At 33.7% G+C, this 25,105-nt stretch overlaps 2 protein-coding genes across 2 annotated transcripts; both read left to right on the forward strand.

Annotated features, from left to right (window-relative positions):
* Window positions 1-12,892: 12,892 nt before the first annotated feature.
* On the forward strand, window positions 12,893-15,086 carry LOC107954241 (vicilin-like seed storage protein At2g28490). The gene is made up of 5 exons (XM_016889739.2): window positions 12,893-13,415; window positions 13,511-13,692; window positions 13,785-13,865; window positions 13,959-14,336; window positions 14,411-15,086. Exons 1-5 carry the CDS (start codon window positions 12,908-12,910, stop codon window positions 14,888-14,890), a joined length of 1,629 nt encoding a protein of 542 aa, XP_016745228.1. The 5' UTR covers window positions 12,893-12,907; the 3' UTR covers window positions 14,891-15,086.
* Window positions 15,087-17,556: 2,470 nt separating this feature from the next.
* Window positions 17,557-22,112, forward strand: LOC121202933 (protein disulfide-isomerase 5-1). The gene is made up of 5 exons (XM_041097632.1): window positions 17,557-17,875; window positions 18,226-18,284; window positions 18,425-18,600; window positions 20,024-20,129; window positions 21,882-22,112. The coding sequence occupies exons 1-4, from the start codon at window positions 17,768-17,770 to the stop codon at window positions 20,116-20,118; spliced, it is 438 nt and encodes a 145-aa protein (XP_040953566.1). The 5' UTR covers window positions 17,557-17,767; the 3' UTR covers window positions 20,119-20,129; window positions 21,882-22,112.
* The last annotated feature ends 2,993 nt before the right edge of the window (window positions 22,113-25,105 follow it).

Below are 25,105 nucleotides of genomic sequence, written 5' to 3' on the forward strand. Positions count from 1 at the left end.
GACATGACTTGTCTAATTATCTCTTTACAAAATCAATAAAGATTTTTAGCAATTAATTATCTTATCATTGCTTGAGAAACTTTCATATATGTATGTATGCACTTTAGTCATGGTAGCTTACTATTGTTTCAGGTAGTTTAGGAGTTCCAAATATTAAAATTCCAAAGTTGTGTTTCGGGAAATTTGTAGAAGGCAAAGACCAATGCGATATATTTATGGCGAGGGATAAATCTCTGCTTGATGTACTTTATTATTGCATAGTGAGGTATGGGGATATAGAGTTGAGATAATAAACTATTGTGCCTTCACTAATAGTTCTTTTGGTTCTTAAAGAAATACAACAGTCTCATAAAGACATATTTACTATGTAATTTTGCTTGTTTCACATTAGTAGCATATTCCCTCGTGGATGGCTTTACTAACTAATATTTTCTTAAAAGCCTTTCGTGAGTGTTTGGTAAATAATTCATATATGCAGAGTTGTGTTTATATGTATAACAAAAGAAATACACATTACTTGTGTAGTGGTTTATAAATAGAAAAGTAGTTTTTGGTTTGTTTACATTGGAGGAGAATATGATAGTTTCTATGGTGCAACTTGACAACATCAATTTCTTCTCTCGTTCCTGTTAATCCACAGTCTAATATTATCCAAACCTAAGCCATAACATGTATGTGGATATTATAAGGTAATACTCCCGAATGAATATGTTTTATATTAAAATTATATATTTATAAAATTATTTTAATAAATAATTATAGGTAAAATGAAAATGTAACAGCCCGTTTTCAGTGAAATCAGAACAGTGGTTTCGGGACAATAAATCTGAGTCCAGAAGAAATTTATTTTAAAATTATTTTATGGTCTACCGTATGATAGGAATATCGTTTAAAAATTTTGTTAAGAAAATGTTATCGATTACATGTTTAATTGATAAAATTACCAAATTGCATGAAATGCAAAAATTGAGTTCTAATAGCTATAAGTATCAAATAGTTATGGAATTCAAAATTTGAGGTCCTTATATGGCAAATAGACCATTAAGAGAAGTTAGTAGGTAAGTATGATGATTCATCCATGGAAAATCAAATAAAGAAAATGACTAAATTGGAAAGTAAAAAAATAATTAAAGATGATAAGTAATAAAATAATGAAAATATCATCATATTATCATTTTCCCAAATTATTTTACATGGAAACCCTATTTAGAAGAGCTTGAAGGTAGCAAGCTTATTTGGTTCAATTAGGTGAGTATTCAAGTCCCGTTTTTAGTAATTTTTATATTTTAGAGATCGTAATAGCTTAATCTAGCTATCTCAGAGATTAATTTGTAAAGTTATCAAATTTTTAGGATTTTTCCATGGAAGAATATAGTTGAATTATGAAATTTTATGGTAGCAAATGAAAGGTTGTTGATAGATAAACAACTTTTGTAAAGGGAATTTTGATGAAATTATGATTTAAGGACTAAATTGAAAAGTTGTAAAATTCATGGAAAAATTCTAAATTTTATGAAATACATGAGCTGTTATTGTGATATGTACAAATCAGCTAGGCTTGGAATAAGGATTAAATTACATAAATTTCATTTTCCAAGCCTAGGGATGAAATTGTAATTAAATAAAAATATAGGGGTAAAATGGTAATTTTGCCTAAGATGTGAATTGGATTGAATTGAGTATGAATTGTATTAAATTGAGCTAAATTTTCTCGTATAGATCTGGATAGACCAAATACGGAATTGGATCGAGGAAAAGAAAAAGTATTGGATTAGTATATTACAATTCACGAACACTTGTCAAGGTAAGTTCGTGTAACTAAATTATGTATGTTTATATGTTTAAATTTAATGTTGTATATGTGAATTTTATGAATGCCATATGTATGAAAATCGGTCACATATCTGATAATGCCCGACAAATATTAAGTCTCGTTTGAATAAATGAAATTCGATGGATATAGGGTTCTCATATTGGTTGTGGTTAGACCTGTCCATGGGCCGGGTCGGGCCGGGTTCGGGTCGGGCCCGGAAAAAGTTTTTGGCCCGCCTCCTAGCTCCGAGCCTGGCCCAGCCTGAAATATGGGCCTAAAATTTTACCCAGGCCCAGCCTGGAAAAAATATCATAAGCTCGAGCCCGGCCCGGCCTGGCCCATTTTTAAAATAAACATTAAAAAATTATTTTAAAAATAAAAAATAAAAAAAATTATTTTAAAAGTATTTTAAAATTAAAAAATAAAAATAAAAAATATATTTATTATATTCGGGCCCGGGCCAAAAAAGTGGTGCCCAAGGCCCGCGCCCGTTTTTTAAACGGGCCTCATTTTTTTGCCCAAGCTCATATTTTGGGCCTATATTTTTACCCGAACCCTCCCATATTTTGGGCGGGCCGTAGGGCCGGGCCGGGCCACCCGGCCCATGGACAGGTCTAGTTGTGGTCCTGCATATGTTGTGGACACACTACAGTTCCAAAGAGCGTCCCGTTATTAGCTCTCATGAGCATCCCGATATTTGGCCCTCTCGAGCTTCCCGTTATATGGTTCTTGCGAGCTTCCCGTTAATAGCTCTTCGGAGCATCCCGATTTGGTTTTGTTTCTGCATGTGTTGTAGACACACCACAACTCTTATGAGCGTCCCGACATTTGGCTCTTCGTGAGCCTCCAGATTAAAGGCTCTTTGTGAGCTTCCTAATTAATTGCTCTCTGGAGCTTCTCGATATGGCTCGCTTGAACTTCTCGATATATGGCTATCCGGAGCTTCCCGTTAATGGCTCTTTAGAACTACCCGTTATTGGCTCGCACGAGCTTCCTAATTATGACTCTTATGAGCTTCCCGTTATACAGCTTGGATAAGCTTCCCTTTACATGGCTCATATGAGCTTCCCGTTTTATGGCTCGAGAGAGAGCTTCCCGATAATGTGCTCTAAGGAGCTCTCCCGAATATGAATTGATGAATTACAGTTTGTACGCTTCAGGTGCACTATCTGTGTATCCATCGATATTTTTAATAAATTCAACAGGCAAAGTTCCGACATGGAATAATCTGAATTTGAGATGAATTATTATGGAAATGAACATGTTATATGGATATATGATGTGGAAAGCATATGTATATGAAAATTTTTACATGATAAGCTCATCTTTGATTCTTGATATTTACATGAAGTAAATGACTAACATGTTTCTTGAGGTTATATGTGTTTAGGCAAATTGCCAAATTTCTTTGGATGAATTTTGTATTCTTACCTTAAATGTAAATGTATGGTAAGTTAATTTCCCGTTATACGAACTTACTAAGCATTAAATGCTTACTCTGTTCTATTTCATCTGTTTTATAGTACTTTAGAAGCTCGTTGGGTTGGAGGCTTGACGGAGATATCTCACACTATCCATCAGCTCGTTTCAATATAAATAGTAAATTAAATTTTAGGTTATAATGACATGTATAGGCTAAAAGTGGTCAAGAATGGCATGTGTGTATTTGGTTGAAATTAGCCATTGGTATGGCTTGTAATTGATATGTAATAAAGTGGCCTTAATATGTTGATGTGTGTTTGAAATGGATAAATGATGGAAATCATATAGGCATGTTGAGGATTGGTTTGAGATAGTATAAATTTGGTAGAATATGTTTATATATATATGGTTGTATTGGTAAGTTTGTACACTTGGTTATATGAGGTATTATATCATGTAAAAGACTTGATTTTGGTTGGTTTTGAATGTCTTGTATTGGCTTGAGAATATATTTAAGTGTTTATGTAGGTGAAGGGCAAGTTTGGGTGAGAAATATGGCTTGGAAATGACCCTATTTCGTCCATACGGGCAGAGACACAAGCGTGTGTCTCAGCCGTGTGTGACACACGGCCTAACACATGGGCATGTGTCTTGGCCGTGTGTCCCCTGCATCTTTAAAATTTAAAACATAATGCTCAGGATTTTTCACACGACCTAACACACAGGCGTGTGGCTTGGTCATGTGACCCCTACACCTACACACAGCCTAGCATATGGGCGTGTGACTTGGTCATGTGACTCAAGTTAGAGAGTTACACGGGTACAGACACAGGCTGAGACATGGCCGTGTGCCCTAATTCGAATGCCCACAAGGCCTGAAACACGGGCGTGTCTCTTGGCCGTGTGAGCCACCTGGGCGTGTGTCCCCTACACCTTGGATAAATTTTGAAATTTTGCGAAAAATTTTTGAGTAACCGATTTAGTCCCCGACTTGTTTCTAATGTATGTTTTGGGCCTTGAGGGCTCATATAAGGGACTTTATGAATAATATCTAACATGGATGTTAAATAATATGAAATGTCAGTATTTGATCTGTTTATTTCGGTAATGCTCCGTAACCCTATTTCGGCGACGGATATGGGTTAGGGGTGTTACAAAAAAACTAAAAATAGTGTATTTACAAGTTACCAACCATGTATAATCACACTCAAATATAATTATTTAATGAATATTTATTTTTATATTCAAAACTGGAACCTTTGAAAATCAAAAGTGTAAAACGAAAAAACAGTGAAAAATAGAATTTTGTCTTTATAATTAAATTAAAAAATAAATAAATAAGAATGAGGTGAGAAATGATATTGTGGTCACAATATATATAAAAAAAATGTAAAATATAAATTTATTGATAGATATAAAATAAAATCAATTAAATTTTCAAATGTATGTTTCATTTAAAATAATTTTTCTAAAATATTTTCAGAAAATCTGCCAAACAACAGAAAATATTTTACACAAATTCATCCAAATACCAGAAAAGTAAATTATTTCCAGAAATCATTTTCTGGACAATATTCTACTGGCAAATAAACGGAGCCTTATTGGATTTTGGAATTAGGGATTAAATTTTTAAAAGTGAAAATCTATGGGTTTTACTGTGAATTGACGATAAATATGGGTTGCTCTAAGGTCCCTTACAACATGGGTTAAGTTTGAATTAAGTTAAAATGGTTAGATTTCAAATTATGAGCTTAAGAACTAAATTGTGAAAAGTTAAGGTATTAGGGGTAATTTTATAATTTTGCATAAATATGAATTATGGATTAAATTGAATTATATAAGTACTTAATTGAATGAAAATATTTATTTAGATCAAGATAAATCACATACGGACTTAGATCGAGGAAAAGCAAAAGCTTCAGATTAGCTCGACTAAACTACTACGCCCTAACTATCAAGTTAAGTTCGTATGAACTGTAATCATTTTAGTGTTATCTAAATTGAATGTTAATTATGTTTTTTTAATATGGATGAATCAATATATGAATGTATCAATCCTATGATGAATTGACGGATAACGAGTCTCGGTTGAACCTTAAGAATTCTTAGGATACAAATGACATGTCATTAGGGATTTCATGTTCCGGGTGCTGGTTCTGAATGTCCTATCGATGGTTGAGGTCCTGCATTTATAGCGAATTCTCCACAGCTCATGTGAGTAGCATCGTGTAGCTTACATTCTGACCCGCAGCTCGTGTAAGAAAACCCATTTCACAGCTCGTGTGAGCATTGATGTAAAGGAAATGTTACAGTTATATTTAAAGGCACACTATGTGTGAGCTTTCCCGAGTATCCGATGTTATTTTAGATGGTTCAACGGGTATGAAAAGGGAACGAAATAGTAAGTATGCAAATGGATTGAATCATGACTTTATGAAAGCATTTATGAACTAAATGATGTTAGTACATATGGAAATTTATATATCTTATGGTTAATTTCATTTTGTATCATGGACAAGTATAGGCTTTTTTTAAGTTTATGGCATTGGTAACGATTTATACTTATTCTATGAATTGAATTATTGAAATGGTAAGTTAAGTTTAAGTCTATACGAGCTTACTAAGCATTCGTTGCTTACGTAGCTTTTTTCTATTGTTTTATAGATTATCAGAAGCTCGACCGATTGGAACTCGTCGGAGACCTATCACACTATCCAGTGGTCAATTCGGTAGTTTTTGAGTATTTTGGCCAAGGTTTATAATGGCATGTATAGGTTGTTTTGTAATGGTATTTAATGAATGGGTTAATGTAAGTTTTTGGTAAGTTTAGGCCTTGAAGATACGTTTGATTTGGTGAACTATAATGTAACAGCCCATTTTTAGTGGAATCAGAACAGTGGTTTTGGGACCACAGATCTGAGTCTAAAAGAAAATTTATTTTAATATTATTTTATGGTCTGCATTATGATAGGAATATCGTATAAAAATTTTGTTAAGAAAATTTTACCGATTACGTGATTAATTGATAAAATGACCAAATTGCATGAAATGTAAAAGTTGAATTCTAGTAGCTAAAAGGATCAAATAACTATGGAATTCAAAATTAGAGGTTCTTATATGGCAAATAGACCATTAAGAGGAGTTAGTAGATAAGTATGATGATTCATCCATGGAAAATTTAATAAAGAAAATGACTAAATTGAAAAGTTGAAATAATAAAATATGACAAGTTAATTAAATAATAAAATATCATCTTTTTTATCATCTTTCCCAAATTTTTTTATGGAAACCCTAGCTAAGAGAAGAGAACTCAAGCAAGCTTACTTGGCTTAATTGGGTAAGCATTCTTGTCCTGTTTTTAATGATTTTTATGTTTCCGAGATCGTAATAGCTTAATCTAGCTATCTCGGGGATTAAGTTGTAAAGTTATCAAAGTACTAAGGTTTTTCCATGGATGAATATGTATGAATTATGAAATTTATGGTAGAAAATGAAATGTTGTTGATAGATAAACAACTTTTGTAAAGTGAATTTTGATGAAATTGTGATTTAGGGACTAAATTGTAAAGATTTAAAATTTATGAAAAAATTCTAAATTTTATGAATTACTTGGGCTGTAAATGTTACATGTAAAAATCAACTAGGCTTGGAATAAGGATTGAATTGCATGAATTTCATTTTTCGAGCCTAGGGATAAAATCGCCATTAATTAAAAGTATAGGGGCAAAATAGTAATTTTCCCTAGGATGTGAATTGAATATGAATTGTATTAAATTGAGCTAGATTTACTCGTATAGATTCGAATAGATCAAACACGGAGCTAGATCGAGGTAAAGAAAAAGTAACGGATTAGTAGCAACCAAGTTCACAAACATTGTCTAGGTAAGTTCGTGTAACTAAATTGTGTACATTTATATGTTTGAATTAAATTTTGTATATATATGAATTGTGTAATTGCTAATTGCATGAAATTGACTACATATCCGACAAAGCCCAATAAATGTCAAGACTCGTTTGAATAAATGAAATTCGATGGATACAGGATTTCCCGTATTGGTTGTGGTCATGCTTATGTTGCGGACCTGCTTATGTTGTGGACACACCATAGCTCGAAAGAGCGTCCCGTTAACATCCTTATCGAGCTTCTCGTTATATGGTTCTTGCGAGCTTCCCGTTAATAGCTCTTCGAAGCATCCCGATTGATTGTGATTCTGCATGTGATGTAGACACACCATAGCTCTTATGAGCGTCCCGTATATATGGCTCTTCGCGAGCTTCCTGATTAAAGGCTCTTTATCAGCTTCCCAATATGGCTCTTGAACTTCCCGATATATGACTATCCGAAGCTTCCCGTTAATGGCTCTTCAGAGCTACCCATTATTGGCTCGCATGAGCTTCTCAATTATGGATCTTATGAGCTTCCCGTTATACAGCCCGGATAAGCTTCCCTTTACATGGCTCACATGAGCTTCCCGTTATATGGCTTGAGAGAGGGCTTCCCGATTATGTGTTCTAATGAGCACTCTTGAATATGAATTGACGGATTACAATTTGTACACTTCAAGTGTACTACCTGTGTATCCATTTATATTTCAAATAAATTCAACGGGCAAAGTTTTGACATGGAATAATCTGAACTTGAGATGAATTATTATGGAAATGTATAGTTATATTGATATATGATGTGGAAAGCATATGTATATGAAATTTTTGACATGATGAGCTTATCCTTGTTTCTTGATATTCACATGAAATACATGACTAACATGTTTCTTGAGGTTATATGTGTTTAGGTAAATTGCCAAATTTCTTTGGATGAATTTTGCATGTTTACTTTAAATATAAATTATTGGTATACGAACTTACTAAGCATAATATGCTTACTTTGTTTTATTTCCCTCTGTTTTATAGTAATTCAGAGGCTCGTTAGGTTGGAAGCTTGGTGGAGATATCATCACACTATCCATCGACTCATCTCGGTATAAATAGTAAATTAAATTTTAGGTTATAATGGCATGTATAGGCTAAAAGTGGTTAAGAATGGCATGTATGTGTTTGGTTGTAATTAGCCATTAGAATGGCTTGTAATGGTCATGTTTTGATATAAATATATGGTATTATCATGTTTGAAGTATGAAATTGATGAAGCATATATGCATTTGGTATCTAGGTAAGTATAAGTTTTGGAATGACATATTAATAAATTGTCTATTAGGGTGCCTAAAAGCACTTTGGTTGTATGTGTAATATGTCAAGTTTAAGACATGGTTTTGGTTTGTTTTAAGTGATTTGATATGGTTTGTGAATGTATTTAAGTGTTATTGTAGGTGGAAGACAAGTTTGGGTGAGAAATATGGCTAGGAAATGGACTTATTTTGTCCACATGGGCAGAGACACGAGCGTGCGTCTCAGCTGTGTGTGACACATGGCCTAGCACAAGAGCGTGTGCTTTGACCATATGTCCCTTGCATCTTTAAAATTCAAAACAGAATGCTTAAGATTTTTCACACGGCCTAGCATACGGGCATGCGACTTGGCCGTGTAACCCCTGTACCTACACAAAGCCTAGCACACGAGCGTGTGACTTGGCCGTGTGACACAAGTCAGAGAGTTGTACGAGTACAGACACGGGCTGGGACACGACCGTGTGCCCCATTTCGAATGTCCACACTGCCTGAGACACGGGCGTATCTATTAGTCGTGTGGGCTACACGACTTGACTACACGGGCGTGTATCCCCTACACCTAGGAAAAATTTTAAAATTACGTGAACAATTCTCTAAGTACCCGGTTTAGTCCCGACTTATTTCTAATGTATGTTTTAAGTCTCGATGGCTCATATAAAGGATTTTATGAATAATATTTGACATGATGTTAAATAATATGAAATGTTTGTTTTGATTTGTTTATTTCGGTAATGCTCCGTATCCCTGTTCTGGTGGCGAATACGGGTTAGGGGTGTTACATATAATCCCTTACCAAAACATGTCATTTTGGTCACTTTTAAATACATGTATATAAGGTTTTTTTGGTATGTTTGTAATGGCTTGATAATAGTCATTTGTGATATAGCAGGTAATTGAACTAGGTTATAATGTTTGAAATAAAGTAATGTTGACTTATTTTGGTATGAAATGTTTTGGTATAATTGTAGTGCCTTCGAATGGAATATTGGTTAGGTGATTTAAGATGTTTGAAATGGCATGTTTATGCATGTTTGAACCCCTTGAATATGTGCTTAAATGGTTTGTATAGTTATGCATGAACTGGTTATGAAATGACTTGATTTTAGGTAGAATTTTGAATCCATACGGCCTGAGACACAAGCTGTCACACGGCCGTGTGAGACACACGGCCTTGCGACACTGCCGTGTATCATTTGTGAATTCTTAGGGTTGCAAGTCAGTGAGCTACACGGCCTAGCACACGGCCTGGCATATGGGCGTGTGTGGCATCTCAGTGAGTTACACGGGTGAGGACACGGGCTGGGACATGGTCGTGTGTCCCTTGTTCGAAAGTTACACGGCCTGACCACACAGCCATGTGACCCTTGTTTTCCAATTTTTACAACTTTTTCTTAAACTTCTCATTTTGTTTAAAACTAGTCCCAAATTGTTTCTAAGTTATTTTTAAGGCCTCGAGGGCTCAATTTAGGGATAGAATGCATGTGATTGAATGAATTGTGATATGTTTAATTTATTTAAATAATATGATGTTAAATGTTTTCAATTGTACGGTAATGTTCTGTAACCTTAATCTGGCGACGGAGACATGTTAGGGTGTTACAGTTTGAATGTGATTTGGATGTGAACTAGTGTCATTTTTATAATTAAATTATTGAATGTAGCTAAAAACGACGCTGGGTTATCTCAAGAGAAAGAAAAAACGAAAGTCATAGATGAATGATGAATCTATGATTTGTACTTTTATTATTCGAATTCAATATATTTGTATATATATGTTTTGTTACAAATTGGCTATTGAGGTAAGAATCCTACTTGTTTCATGATTCGGTAAGTATATAGTGATACGAAACGTATAAATTGATTTGAGATACGTATAGTATAGATGAGTAGCATATGAGAATATGATATGTGAACATGTATATAATGTGTAATTGGAACATTTGTTACCCTATTAACTATCTCGAGCAGAGTCGAGTATAGTTGACATGCCATAGGATTGGATTTGTTTATGGGATTATAGTTCGGTTTATACTAATGAGGTGTAGAGTGCATAGTATACTTCGGACATCCAATGAAGTGCGAAACACACTTTACTTCAGTTATATTGATGAGGCACACATCGCAATTTTTACTTCGAACGTTCCGTTGGGACACTGGGTGACAGATATGTTGGTGTGATGGTTGGATGATCTGTGTATCCATCTTGAGCCTGTATCCGATTAATAGGGATTATAAAACATGAACTTGTTAAATGATAGTCGATATGAAATGTTGATGAAAATGGTATACCATGTATATATATATGAAATATGACAAATGATAGCATGTGAAAGATCATGCGAACCGATTAAAGAGAGCCTTGAAGGTCGATACAGATAAGAAACGAATCAATAGATTCGAGAAAGAAATGAGATAATGAAATAAATGTGATGTGATGATAGAAAACATGGTATGATATATTCATATGTGTTGCCAACTGAAATAAGAAATGAGTTTGAAACGTGAGGCATGATTTGTAAATTGAAATGGTGAAAACTAAATTGTGCATTGATTGAAATCTTGTTATGCTATTTCTAACGTATTACTGATTTGAATCATGAAAGTACCATTGAGTTTTATCGCTTAGCGTATAGTTTGTTTATTCCGTGCACAGGTACCAGTAAATCTCAAGGTTCCGAAGAGTGAGACAGCATCCAGATCGCAGCTTTTGATTCAACAAGTTTGTATAAACTCACTTTGTGATCAATAGATGGCATGAACCTAAGGTTGAGTCAGTCTTAATTTGTGAGTTACTATTTTGGTATTTGAAATGAAAATTGTAACTTGAATATAAGTAGATGAATTGTAAGCATGTATGGATGAAGTTAAATGGGTAGTTGAATTAACATTTGAGATTAGTTGAATTGCATTTTTGGGTTATTAGACCAATTGAGTTATGGATTTGGTAGGTTGAATCGAATGATGCAAGGTTTGAGGGAGTCTTCCTTCAAAGTCACGATACCATTTTATGGATGTCACGACACTAGCCCTCAACGTCGCAACGTCCCTTGCTGAAGTCACGACATCAACCTTCTGTTTTCAGAGTCGCGACACCACACTATTGAAGTCGTGATATCCAGCATTTTGCGTTCAATGTCGCGACGTGATTCCCTAAACGTTGCGACGTCAACTCGGTACTTTGGAAAATTTTACATTTTAGTCCTCAATCAACCTCAGTTCACATAAGAGCTTTTGTAAGCTCGTTTATAACCTAAATTTGATTGAATAACATGTTATAATTAAGAATTGATCATAAAGACTTGTATAAATTGTTTATTTAATATGCAAATGAAGTTGTAGTTGCTCTAGCAACAAATGTGACATCTTGTATTAGGACCCGATGATCGGGTCGAGTATGGGGTGTTACACATATATTGAGGAACGACAATCGGACAGTTGATCAGCTGGCTAAGGAAGCATTTGACAGAGAAGGAAGCTTATTCTGGGTGGAGGAAGCTCCGAAAAAGGTCTTTGAGATTTGTGCGACAAATCGATGGTGGATTGACCCACTAGATTAGATGCAGGATTAGGCTTAGATGAAGGGAGAAACAACTGCTTGTTGGGAGTATTAGCTCATGGGACATTGTCTGGTGCTCTTCGATGGAATGATTGAACTTGGCTGGAGGCTTTTTTGGATTTTCTCTTGTGATTTTCACAATTTACATGTAAGGGGATTTCCTTCTGTAGCTGTTGAGGAAGGGAGCACTATGTCTATTGGTTTTCTAATGAGAATTACAAGTGTGAGTGACACACAACTATACTCAATTGCCTGTTCTCTTATCTTTTAATGAAACTTTTATTATTCAAAAAAAAAAAAATTCACATGCGTCCTTAATTGATATTTAAGAAAATAAATAGATTAAAACACTGAATAATTTTTAAAACTGCTTGCGAAGTTAAACTACTTTATTAGTACTGTGTGTAATAATCTATTTTTAATGAATTTGACTTATTGATGGTTTATTTTTTACTATGTAGAATTATATTAGTAATTATTATGAGAATCAATTATTACAAACAGCAATCGGAATAATTAATTTAATAAACTAATTGAATTCAAATTAACTTACTCACACTGTTTAAACAAGTGAAGCTCAAACATAAAATCTCAAAGTTAATTAAGTGAATTGATATCATAAATAAATATTAATCTATACTAATTATAAAGTGATTGATTGAATTAGTATTACCAATCAACATCACATTAACTCGATAAAAAATTTTAAAAATTTATAAATACTAATATAATAGTGTTGTGTTTTTATTACTAAGGTTGATTATTTGTTTTTATTTTATAAATACATTGGATATTAAGTTTTGCGCTGGTGTTTTTCTTTTCTTTTCTTTTTCTATTTTTCAGCCATTTACATGTGCGAATTGTAACCAGACTTTGCCTTTAAGAGATCTGATAAATCTCACCAGATTCCAACGGTGTCTAAACTGTAATATGCCACCTAAACTCTCAAACCATGCATGCATTCCACGCGTCTCCCTTCATCCTTTCCTCTCCTCTACATATACCACTCCTTTTCAACTCAAAACCAGACCCATAAACAACTACAGAGAAGATCATCGATCAGTTAAGGGGAAAAAAAGGCTAAAAATGGGAAAAGGAGTGAGCTTTTTGCTTCTAGCACTTGTTCTCTGCTATGGGGTGACAGTGACAATGGGTTACAGAGGCGAGAAACAATGGAGGAAAGAAAGAGAAAGGAGGGAAGAGGAGATGGAACCTGAAGAAGAAGAAGAAGAAGAAAGTGAAAGTAGAAAGAGTTGGTTCTTGATGCCAAAATCAAGGCCTGTGATGACAACTGATGCTGGAGAAATGAGGCTGGTGAGAAGCCCTGGAGGGAGGACCGTTGATAAACCGTTGCACATGGGATTCATTACAATGGAGCCTCAGTCCCTTTTCATCCCCCAGTATCTTGATTCCAGTTTGATCCTTTTCGTTCGTACAGGTATTATCCTTTTTCTTTTTGTTTTCCACTAATATTACTCTCTCATCCCTAGCCAGTAGGGGGCAATGCTGATGGGGTTATTGCAATGGTTGCAGGGGAAGCCAGGGTTGGGTGCATTTACAAAGATGAGATGGTGGAGAGACGATTGAAGATAGGGGATGTGTATCATATACCTGCTGGGTCAACATTTTACATTTTGAACCCAGGTGAGGGGCAGAGGCTTCACATCATCTGCAGCATTGATCCCTCAGAGAGTTTAAATTTGGATACTTTCCAGGTAATAATGAATTAAAACCATCCATTATTTATCTCCCCCATAACATTTTCTTAGCTTATTAAAAGTTGGTTGAATTTGTGGATTGCATGCAGTCTTTCTTCATTGGCGGAGGAACCCATCCAACATCTGTCCTTGCTGGTTTTGGTCCTGAAACTCTTTCTACAGCCTTCAATGTAAGCAAAGTACATGCTATCTATGGCACCAGAGCTTGGTGGTTTCGTGCAATGGGCTAACTCTAACATAATAATCAATTCACATAATTACAGGTGTCGATGTCGAAATTGGAGGAAATAATGAGAGGGCAACAAGAGGGTCCAATTGTGCATGTGACCAAGTTTCATGCACCAAGCATTTGGACAAAGTTGTCTCAACTTCAAGAGCAAGATAGGCTAAAGCAGGTGAAGAGAATGATCCAGGGAGAAGCTGATGAAGACGAGAAAGAGTGGTCATGGTGGAAACTGTTTGGTATGTTTTCTGGGAATGAAAGAAGAGTTTTCGGGGATAAAGCCCCCGACTCATACAACATCTACAAGAGAAAAGCCGATTTCAAGAACGACTATGGATGGAGTGTTGCAGTGGATGGATCCGTTTATAAACCTTTCAAACACTCTGGCACCGGCGTTTTCCTTGTCAATCTCACTGCGGTAATCAGTCTTTGAACTTGGCAACTCTATCCCATTGGACAATTGCTTATAAGGTAGCTCATGTACAATTTCAGGGATCAATGATGGCTCCACATGTGAATCCCAGAGCAACTGAATATGGCATTGTGTTAAGGGGAACAGGTAGAATCCAGATTGTGTATCCAAATGGAACATTAGCCATGGATGCGAGGGTAAGAGAAGGGGATGTGTTTTGGGTACCAAGGTACTTGGCATTCTGTCAAATAGCATCACGATCAAGCCCTTTCGAGTTCTTTGGGTTCACAACAACATCAGACAAGAACCGGCCTCAGTTCCTAGTGGGTGCAAACTCCCTGCTGCACACCTTCAACACCCCAGAGCTGGCGGCTGCATTTGGTGTGACGGAGGAGAGGATGAGGCGTTTCATCAATGCACAAAAGGAAGCAGTTATCCTGCCATCAGCATCAGCAGCACCGCCTGACGAGGATTTGAAGGAGAGGGAAGAGAAATCTGAGGATGGAGGCCCAAAGGTGATAAGGAACTTTGGGGATCAAATGATTATGGGTTTTGATTAAATGAATTGAGTTGTTGGGTTTGGGGTGTGAATGGGAATGGGAATGTAGTAGGGTTATTGCAGGCTAGGAAGCTTCTTGTTTTCCAGTGTTAGGTTTTTGAGCTTTTGCTTGTTTTAATGTTTTATTTTCAACCTTGTCTTCTTCTTCTTCTTCTTCTTCTCTTTTCATGGAATAAAATCAATAACCATGTTCATCCTTTTGTAGTTTGTCATACAATAGTCTCCCGATCAAACAATATAAAAAAAATTTACACCATCTTTTCTTTCAATTCTAGGATTATTATTGAGCTCAATCAAAATGACAATTATATTTATTTGAACGTTGTTAAACGATATTTGCTAGCGGGGCCTTGTCCACTTTTTAAGGTTTTTAAAATAAATTTAAATTTTAGCTTTTTTTTTATTTTTTTGAATTTATAATATTTTGGAATTTTTAAAGTTTTTGTAATTTTATTGCTAACGAATTAAATTTTTAATCACCACTAACAACAATTATTTCAAAACTAAAATCAAAATCAAAATGCATATCCTACCATATAAATTAAAACACCAAAATTGACCCTAAATTTTTGTAAACAAGTCAAAACATAAACCCCAAATAAAAAAGAAAAAGGAAAGGTAAAAATTGAAATCTATCTAGTGTAATTGATGAGCACTAAATAGTGGATGGTTTATAAATAAATATTGGTTAACTTTATTAAACATAATTAAATAATCATTAATTTATTATCCTAAATCTAGAATATTAGTTACTATTAATGTTTAATTATATTTAAATAAAGTTATTAATATTTATTTGCAAATTCTCTAAATTTTTGTTTAATTTAATGATGATTGTTATATTATTATTTATCTATGGTGCATGAGATTTATTATCACGGTGCATTAAACATTATTCATAATTCATTTGATGTTTTAAAATATTTATATATTAAAAAGGGGTAAATTACCTCATTAGCCACTTAAAAATTAGGTCATTCTTATTTTAGTCACCCCAGTTTTTTTCTTTTGTTAATTTGATCACCACCGTTAAAGAAATTGAACAAATTGGTCATTCCACAGTTAAATTTAACAGAATACCCTCCTTTTCTTTTTCTTTTTCTTTTATCTTTTATCTTTTTTTCTCTCTCTCTTCCTTTTAACTCAAAAACCCTAGTTGTCATCTCCTTTAAAGATGTCGTTGCTTCCTCTCTTAAACCACCATTGATCATCGTTGTCTTGTTAATGAACGACGCCAATGGACACTTCTTTCTCCCTATTTTCCATGTTTTCTTTCCCATTTCTTCTTCTTACCCACAACCGCCTTTTCTAATCATCGTTGTTGTGATCATCCGATATCTTTTCTAGAGTAAACTTGTCAATCCAAAGCCACCAAAGCAAAGCTTAAAGACTCCTATTCTTATCTATAAGATTAGATTTCTCAAAAAACCCCTCAAAAATTGTGAGGTCATTCCCAAAGCTTTAGAAGTTTTGTGGTTTGATCTCCTAATCCCGCCATTGACATGGTGTAATTTTGAAATGTCTTTCTATTTTTGATCTCGCTGGTAGTGGTTTAAAGGAAGTAGCAATGATACCTTTAAGGGAGGCAATGGCTAGGATTCTTGGGTTAGAAGGGAGAAGATGAAGAAAATGAGAGGAGAGAAAAAAAAAGAAAAATTATAAAAATTATAAAAAGGCAATTAATTATGAAAAGATGGATTTAAAGATTGAATGATCAGTTTGATCAATTTCTTTAATGACGATGATCAAATTAAAAAAAAAATTTAGGGTAACCAAAATAGGAATGACTTAAGTTTAGAGTGACTAACAGAGTAGTTTAAAAAATAATGATAAAAAGCAGGAATTTGGAAAAAAAATTCAAATTGGCGAGAATAACAGTTTATTAGTATTATTATATGATAATGATAATAATAAAAGTAAATTTAATTAAATATTAATTAATATGAAATTAGTTAATTTTGTTATATCTTTTAAATGTTCTACTTAAAAGATAACAAACATATTAATGATTAATAAAATTATAAATCTATAAAATCATTAAATATGATTGGAGAAATTAAAAATAATAATAATATTATGTTTTAAATAAATAAATAAATACAATTTTATTTTAAATATGATATAGTTAATAATGTTAAAATTAATTTTTTATAGTTAATAAAATTAAATGTGAGAGATTAACCTTATATATAGGGTTAACATTATATTAGCCCCCTAAAGTTGCACCAAATTGTCATTTTGGTATTTAAATATTTTTTATATCAATTTGGCACTTAAAGTTTCTAACTGTGTATCAAAGGCAATAAAATATTAAAGTAATAGTTCTTTGTAGATAAAATTTTGACTGAAATGACAAATTATTTTGTCTAATTATTTAATATTTTACTAATGAGCTGTTTTTCCCATTTTTATTTTCATTACTTTTAAAATTTTATTTTATTTTTCAATTATTTTCAGAATTAGTGGACTTTTATATAAAGTAGACCGATTTTCATTTAATTAGAAAATATATATTTTCTCAAAAATTATTTCTATAATATTTAATATTTTTAAAAAAATTAAATATATAAAATCACAATGATTATTTAAATATTTTTTATTCTTATAATAAATTAAAATAAAAAATTAATGAAATTATATTTTGGGCCTAAGTCTAGAAGGTGGCCTGAGTCCATGAAAAAGAAAAAGAATGAGGTGAAAAGGCACGTGACATGTAGCTTCGTTGGGTTGTTTTGTTTACCGAACCTCGGCGGAGCCGTTGAGTTGAACTGAGAACTGAGAGAACTAAAACTCCCAAATCTCAACATATCTTACGATACATCTCTTCCTCCCGCTTTTCGATTCTAACCCAACAAACACACACAAAAGCTCACCAGTCATGAAAAACGACTGTCGTTTCGCTCTCCTCCTCCTTTTCTTGACTTCAATTACCCTTCACACAAAAGCGGAAGTCATAACCCTAACTCCCGACACCTTCTCCGACAAGGTAACCCTTTTACCCTCCCTTTATCCCCCATTTAATGTCCCCAATTTAAATCAAACAAGCTCTCTTTTTAGGGTTTTTTTGTGTGTTTGTTTTTGTCAAATTTTAATAGCTTTGTGATCAGTTCCAATTTTGTTTAATTTCATTTCGATTATAATTTATCCCTTTGCGCAACTTCTTAAACATATTCTCTTCTATGGTTATTGATCTTTTTCAAATTCAAAATCTGCCATACTGCACAACAGAAAATCCCACTGGTTAACAATTGGGTATATGAATTCGGATTTAGGGGTTTCTTTTTCCCCCTATGATAAATAACTCGACGTATATATTGCATTTCCTTTCTTTTTCAGGTAAAGGAGAAAGACACGGCCTGGTTCGTGAAATTTTGTGTTCCTTGGTGTAAACATTGGTAATAATTTTCTGCCTGGTTTATTAGTTTTGTTGGATCGAGCTAGACCTGATTATAGAGCTTCCACCATTGTAGTTTTTTTACTAATGACTTATGATAATAATGGGTTTTGATTTTCCTTTTTCTTTTTTTTTTTTCAGTAAAAACTTGGGGACGTTGTGGGATGAGTTAGGAAAGGCAGTGGAAGGAGAAGACGAAATAGAGATTGGAGAAGTTGATTGCAGTGTAAGCAAACCTGTATGCACTAAAGTAGACATCCATTCATATCCCACGTTTAAGCTCTTTTATGATGGCGAAGAAGTTGCTAAATATCAAGGTGACATTCTAATTTCACTTCTTTTTTAATGCAAACATTGAATTTCAGTTCAAACTCAAGATCCTCTCTTTGTGTTGTATATGAAGGATTAATGTTTTTTTTTCAAAAATGAAGATATTGCCATCTGTACTTAGTAATTAGCACCCTTTACACTTAGTTACTTCAACTCACTAGGCATTGAATGCTTTTGAGACCTAGATTGGATACTCAAACATACCAAAATAGGCATTGTATGGTATTAGTGTAGGTCAACTGTGTACTCTGATAGTAGAAGCAAAGAGGCTCAATCGAGTAGAATCTTTTATAGAGTAGTCTCTATACGGTTGAACTACTTTATCTAATGCCTATCTATATTGCCTGAGTTCTTCTAAAAGGTACCTTTACCCTGTCCTTAGTGCATCTAGTGTGCTGCTTGTCGGTTCTTCTGGATCCAATGTCTGAGAGGCTGGCATTGTCCTGAAGTATGCCGCAACTGCTTCTTGAGAGGGACATGTCCGCTTTTTTTAAATAATCACATAAACCAGTTGTTGTGTAGTGAATTCTTAAGATCCATAAAAAACATAGTAGAAGCCTAGAAGGAACCTGGGATGATTAACCTACATCTGAGAGCCCTTTAAGTTTTATATGTAGGAAGAAAATGGAGAATCGTCTTCTGCTGTGTATTTTCTTGTAGCTCCGGCTGTTTTGGGTTTAAGCAAATTCAGTTGGGAAAAATAAGTAAATAAGTGGTTGTATATCTCTCATCTTATCATTTTTGTTCTCCTCTATTTTTCTTGAGCATTTTTCTTTGGAATTGAAAGACTTGAAAAGTAAACCACATGTATATCGTCTCATGTGTGCATGGCACAAAAATCTAGTTCCATTGGTTGTTCTAAAATTAGCATCTGTTACATTAGTGATTGAATCATGTTGCCAAAAGTTTGAGTTCATTTTTCTTTGGAACTCCGACCATTATAAATGGTTATGATGTCGTGAAATGTCTGATGTGAGCATTCTTGTGTATTTATCGTAAATCTGTTTCTGCTTAAAATAGTAAATTTTCCTTAGTGTACAAGGCTTTTCTTTTTAAAGGCTATCTAACATGGTGTTGGGTTTTGTTGTGATTTGCATCTGGCATTCAAGGAAGCCTGATTTTAGTCTTCGGAACTGCTTGAATATTCTTTTCCATTCTGAGTGATTTGAGTTGATTTTAACTGAATATGAGTCTAAACCAGCGAGTAGAATAAATCTGGTTATTTGTAATTGATCTGATTTTGTTGCATGATGCTTTATAGTTGTTTTGCTTTTCACCGTGAAATATATTTGGGTTTAACTTCTATGCATAATAATAAGCTTCAGCTAATAAAGATTTCAAATGACTATGTTTCGGAACTATTTTTGGTGTTGAATTATTTTCCCCACTGCATGTCATGCAAAATGTTAGGGAAAAGGGATGTAGAATCGCTAAAAGCATTTGCTTTGGAAGAAGCAGAAAAGGCAGCAGAAAAAGCACAGCTAGACACTGATAAAGAGTTATAATCATTCAAAAGGTAAGCACCAAAGTCTCTGCATTGTGCTTAGATGTTCTTCCTTTATATAATTTGCCTGAAATCTTTGGAAGGAGGAGAGATCCACTTATACTGGTGCAAAACTAATATTACTTTACACCCTTTCATAACTTTTTCTACAATTGATATTTTAACAATCCAACCATCATATTTCACTTTCTATTCATGCAGATCGTGCATGTAAAGTTTGGAGTAAAGAAATGTTTTTTAACTATTTGTTTTATGTAAAAAACTCTCAACTGTTAAATATATGTTAATATTAATATTTTAAATTGATATGATAGAGATATTAGACCGATTCGAAATTTTACATGCATGACAAATATGATTATATTAATAAATTTAACGGTTAAATCATTAAAATATTAATAGTAGAAAAAGTTATGAGAGGGTGTAAAACCATGTTATTTACAGCACTGCAAGTGGATTCTTCTCATTTGAAAGTATAAATCTGCTTCTATGAAACCAAGATCCAATGTAAAAAAATGCAGCTGATAGGTTCCACAAGATAGGACCATCTAAGATCCACTTACACCCGTTTTACACCGTTTTTAAACCATTAGATAAAAAAATGATTTAGGGCTGAGATTAAAGCACATCTTTCATCGTTTTCATAAATGGTAAAAAATTAATTTTTTTCTTCTTTTTGGCACACAAAAACTTTCCTTCTCATTGCTGCAATATATATATATTTCCTTTTTTGGTTCGTCTGAAACAGACAAAAATGAGCAAGATCATTAGTCCTCAAGAAATTATCTCCATTTTAAGTTTTTATTTTATTAAAATATGTTTTTGAAATCATTATTTACGTACTTGTTTTTATATGCGTAAGTTTGAACTTCTAGAACTATTAAACAAATCAAGAAAACTCAAATTCGAGATTGAAATCAAGCTTGAAAATAGAACTTATTTTTTTTCTTCTATAAAATAAATAAGCTTAACCAAATGAAATACAAAGAAAATCTGATTTTTTATGTCAAATTTTAAAAATAAAATTCAAACTTAATTGAACCAAATTTTAGACCTTGAGTTTCGAATTGAGCTCCTTTATTCTACTTGTGCAAACTACTTTATCTGTACCAAGAAAATAAACTTTCAATTCATCTCAACATTTTTCGTATTGAAAATATAATATCAAAGCTAAAGCATTGCAATGCAGTGTGATTGAAAATATAATGCTGAGAAGGAAAATTTGAACCAAAAAAGAACGACCTCTACATTTGTGTTAATGTTTTGTTGCGGATCTTGCTCATCTTCATCCATTTCATTGGAACCAAAAAAAGAAAAATTGTAGTAACGAAAAGGAAAGTTCTTATGCCAAAAAGAAAACTTTTAATGTTTTACAATGAATGAAAACCAGGAAAGGTGTTTTTTAACTCATTAATTTTGATCTAATGATTTAGAAATGGTGTAAAACTCATTTGAGTTTTATATTGATGTAAGTGGATCCCTTCCTCTTAGAACAGTGCAGCTAATAGTTCCACAAGATAGATGACCATCTGAGTTGCACACCACCAAAATCACTTATTCATGCTTCCAATTTATGGTGCACAAAGTACAGACATAAAATCTCTTGCATCGGATGAAGTTGCAAGTATGTATATATATATATATACATCTTGCCCTGTTGCTGTAGAATCTTGCATAAATGTTTCTCAGGGAAATTGGTTTTACATACCGACTGTAATTCAGCATGTTCTTGGATTACTGCTTGATGCATAATCATCCATGCAGGAATGGAACTCCCGAGCAGAAACAGGGTACTGATGGTCGTTTACTAGGGGATGCTTAAATTTTGACGGCACCCCCAACCTACACATGTTATTTGCTTTTCTGGATTTTGTCACTGATCTGATGTTTTTTTTTAATGCTTAAAACATGTCTGAATTTGAGAATTTTTAATCTTTAGTAAAACAAACCAAATTTTCCATAAAAGGAAAAGAACAGTACCAGAGATTTTCAGGATCTGATTTTGTATTTGTTTTATAATATTCTAAGTAAAGCTTGTACAAAAATGAAATTGGATAACTTCAAATTTGGACAAGGTGGACGGTCTAAATTAATTTAAATTTTTAAATATTTCATATGGTAAAACAATTCTTTTTATTTTTAATTATTTATCATATACATGTATATATTTTTGGGTATTATCAAAAATTTTCATTTTAGGTATCTAAAATAAAAAGTTTGCAATTTAGACATGTATGTTACATAATCTGTTCATTTTGACTACTTCTGTTAAAAAATTTAACAGAAATTTGACATGATATTTTCTTTTTTTATGTGTGGATTGACATAATTTACCATTACATACTACTTTCTTTTAAAATTTAAAGGATTAAAATATAATTTGTTTAATAATTATTATTATTAATCAAAATAAAACATTTTATTATTTTCTTGGTTTGGGTTCCGGCTCACTCCGCCATCGCTGGGCCAGCACAGTCCTAAGTTGTTCGACTTAGCCGTTGCCTCCCAGCTCTGCTCAGCCATCCAGTTCCTGTATTTTCAAGTGACTTGTTCTCAAGATAGCTTGTTGCCGCTAAGATACGACTCTATCAAAGCTTCTAGATTATCTAAACTAGAAGGAATTACCCCTTCAAGCTTGTTTTCAAGTGAAACCCTTTGGAGGGAGACCAGATATCCCAAACTGGGTGGCATTTTCCCACCTAGTTGGTTGTTTTGTAGCTTTAAAAATCCAAGCGTGGGCATTTGACCAAAATTTGATGGAAATGGTATCTCTCCCTCTAGATGATTAGCATACAAATACATGACTGAAATGGATGTTAGATTGTTTACCGTTGCTTACTTAGTAATGCATCATTCAAGAGTTCCATATTCCTAAGGCCAAGACCACCTCCATATAGCAAAAACATGCCTCCACCAAAAGCATCTTATAAAACGATCAGCTCTATCAACAATGTATGGAGCCTTAAAACAAGCAAAAGATAAATAGGAATAGAGGACAAGACACTTGGAATTAATGTATATCTACCTCCTGGGAAAAAGGTATGAAGATCTCTAACTTGCCAGTTTTGATTGTATCTTCTTGAGAAACGATTGAAAGAAAAGCTTCTTATTGCTTACGAAGCCCACCTGAATACCCAAATACTTACCCAGATGGTTAATTTGCTTCGCCCCTAAAATATTAAACATCCAATGTCTTTTTCGTATCTGCCCTAAATGGTTAAAAAATAGTTTTCACTTGCTCAGATTAATCCACAATCCAGAGAATTCTAAGTATTGAGCTAGTATAATTTTGAAAGCTCAACACGACTGTATCGTAGTAACTAATAAATATTTAACACTCATGTCTAGTATTTCCACTTTCTCTTAATCGTAGCTAGTATAATTTTTTAATAACTAAAATGTTTTTGGTGCAACTAATCCCAAAAAACCCAAAGATATTTTATCCACTAGCAACTAAGGTTTAACCCTTCTTAATTTTTGACTTAATCTCTTTTCGCCTTTGTATTTGTTAGGATTTGCTAACTGTCAACCCAAATGGCCAAATAGAATTCGGATTTTCGACCTTGAAGAAGAATGTTCGCCAACACAGATAGTTCACTGTGGACCTTGCTGGGATGCTGGATGCTCGCAAAGATAACTCGCGCAGAAAGCTCACTTGGAGGGCTCGCATAAGCCTCGCAGGAATAAGGTTGCAGGCTATGTTCGTAGAAGGGATCGCGAGCCCTATAAGAGACCCTCGCCTATAACTAGCAGGTATGAGGCTCGTTAGAGGAGTCAATCCCAGGATAAAAAAAGACCGCTTGCTCTGCAGACACACGTCCAACAAGCCAACAGAGGCCCAGTGAATGTCATCACCAAAGACAGTGAATGTCAATGCCATCAGTCCCAAGACTAAGACAAAATAATGAGCCCTATTGTGAGTTGTAATAGTAGCAGTAGAAACATGTATAAATACCCCATGCATTCCCCTTAATATGATACGAGAAGAATATTACTCAACAGTATTATAGTTAAATTATCATTTTGGTGCCTATATTAATTTTTAACACTTTGGCCTTTGTAATTTTTGCTATTAACTTTAGCCTTTGTATTTTATTTTTGATATATAAAATAAGGGTAAACCATATAAATGGTCATCCGACTATTAAAAAATTTCTTGTTAAAAAATTCGAATTAAAAAAATTACAAAATAATTATTTGACTTATCAATTTATTTTTGGGCAAATTACACATAAAAGCCCTATTTTTTAAAAATTTACCGAAATGGGCGTGGTATTTTATTATTTACTGGAATGGGTCATTTTCCCCGAAATCGCGTCCACATCAGCGCGATTACTTACGTGGCAACAAATCGCGTCCACATAAGCGCGATTTGCTGACGTGGAAGCAATAATTCATGAACAGTTTATGTTTTTTAGCTTGGAAAACTTTGAAAGGCCATAACTTTTGGCTCGATTGTCCGATTGAGACGATTTTTTTTATTTCGAATAACTTTCGAGATCTACGCGCTGGCAAATTGCCGGTAGTTTTCATCGAAAAAAATTCTTTTTGCCTCTAAATTTTGATTTTTTCGGTTTAAAATTGAATTTTGAAACATTCAAATCATTATTTTCCTTATTTATTTGAAGTAAACACCGGATTCTTTTACAGAATTGTTGTATTATTTTTTCTGATTTGACACGTGTATGGAATAGGTCCGATAAATCATTAGAACGTAAGTAATATAATTAAGATAAAAACAATGTTTTTATAATATGTCAATTAATTAGTTTAGTTTAGTTGGTTTAGATGCTTGCTCTTTTCCCTTAGTACCTTGGTTTGAATCTTCTTGCCAATTAATTAGTTGCAACTTGCGCTAACGTGGACGCGATTTCCTGGCGCGTACCCTGGCATCGCGCTGACGTGGACGCGATTTCGCGGAAAATGGACCATTCCGGTAAATAATTAAAAATTGGCCCATTTCGGTAATTAAAAAAAAAAGACTTTTA

This window comes from Gossypium hirsutum, chromosome D07, assembly GCF_007990345.1.
Source record: "Gossypium hirsutum isolate 1008001.06 chromosome D07, Gossypium_hirsutum_v2.1, whole genome shotgun sequence".
NCBI classification, from domain to species: Eukaryota; Viridiplantae; Streptophyta; class Magnoliopsida; order Malvales; family Malvaceae; genus Gossypium; species Gossypium hirsutum.

What these genes read in the sequence shown, in the direction of transcription:
- LOC107954241 (XM_016889739.2), top strand. Translation starts at nt 12,908, where the DNA reads ATGCCACCTAAACTCTCAAACCATGCATGCATTCCACGCGTCTCCCTT. An exon ending in GATCCTTTTCGTTCGTACAG is followed by an intron (nt 13,416 to 13,510) that starts GTATTATCCTTT and finishes CAATGGTTGCAG; the next exon opens with GGGAAGCCAGGGTTGGGTGC. An exon ending in CTCTTTCTACAGCCTTCAAT is followed by an intron (nt 13,866 to 13,958) that starts GTAAGCAAAGTA and finishes ACATAATTACAG; the next exon opens with GTGTCGATGTCGAAATTGGA.
- LOC121202933 (XM_041097632.1), top strand. Translation starts at nt 17,768, where the DNA reads ATGAAAAACGACTGTCGTTTCGCTCTCCTCCTCCTTTTCTTGACTTCA. An exon ending in CCGACACCTTCTCCGACAAG is followed by an intron (nt 17,876 to 18,225) that starts GTAACCCTTTTA and finishes TTTCTTTTTCAG; the next exon opens with GTAAAGGAGAAAGACACGGC. An exon ending in GTTCCTTGGTGTAAACATTG is followed by an intron (nt 18,285 to 18,424) that starts GTAATAATTTTC and finishes TTTTTTTTTCAG; the next exon opens with TAAAAACTTGGGGACGTTGT.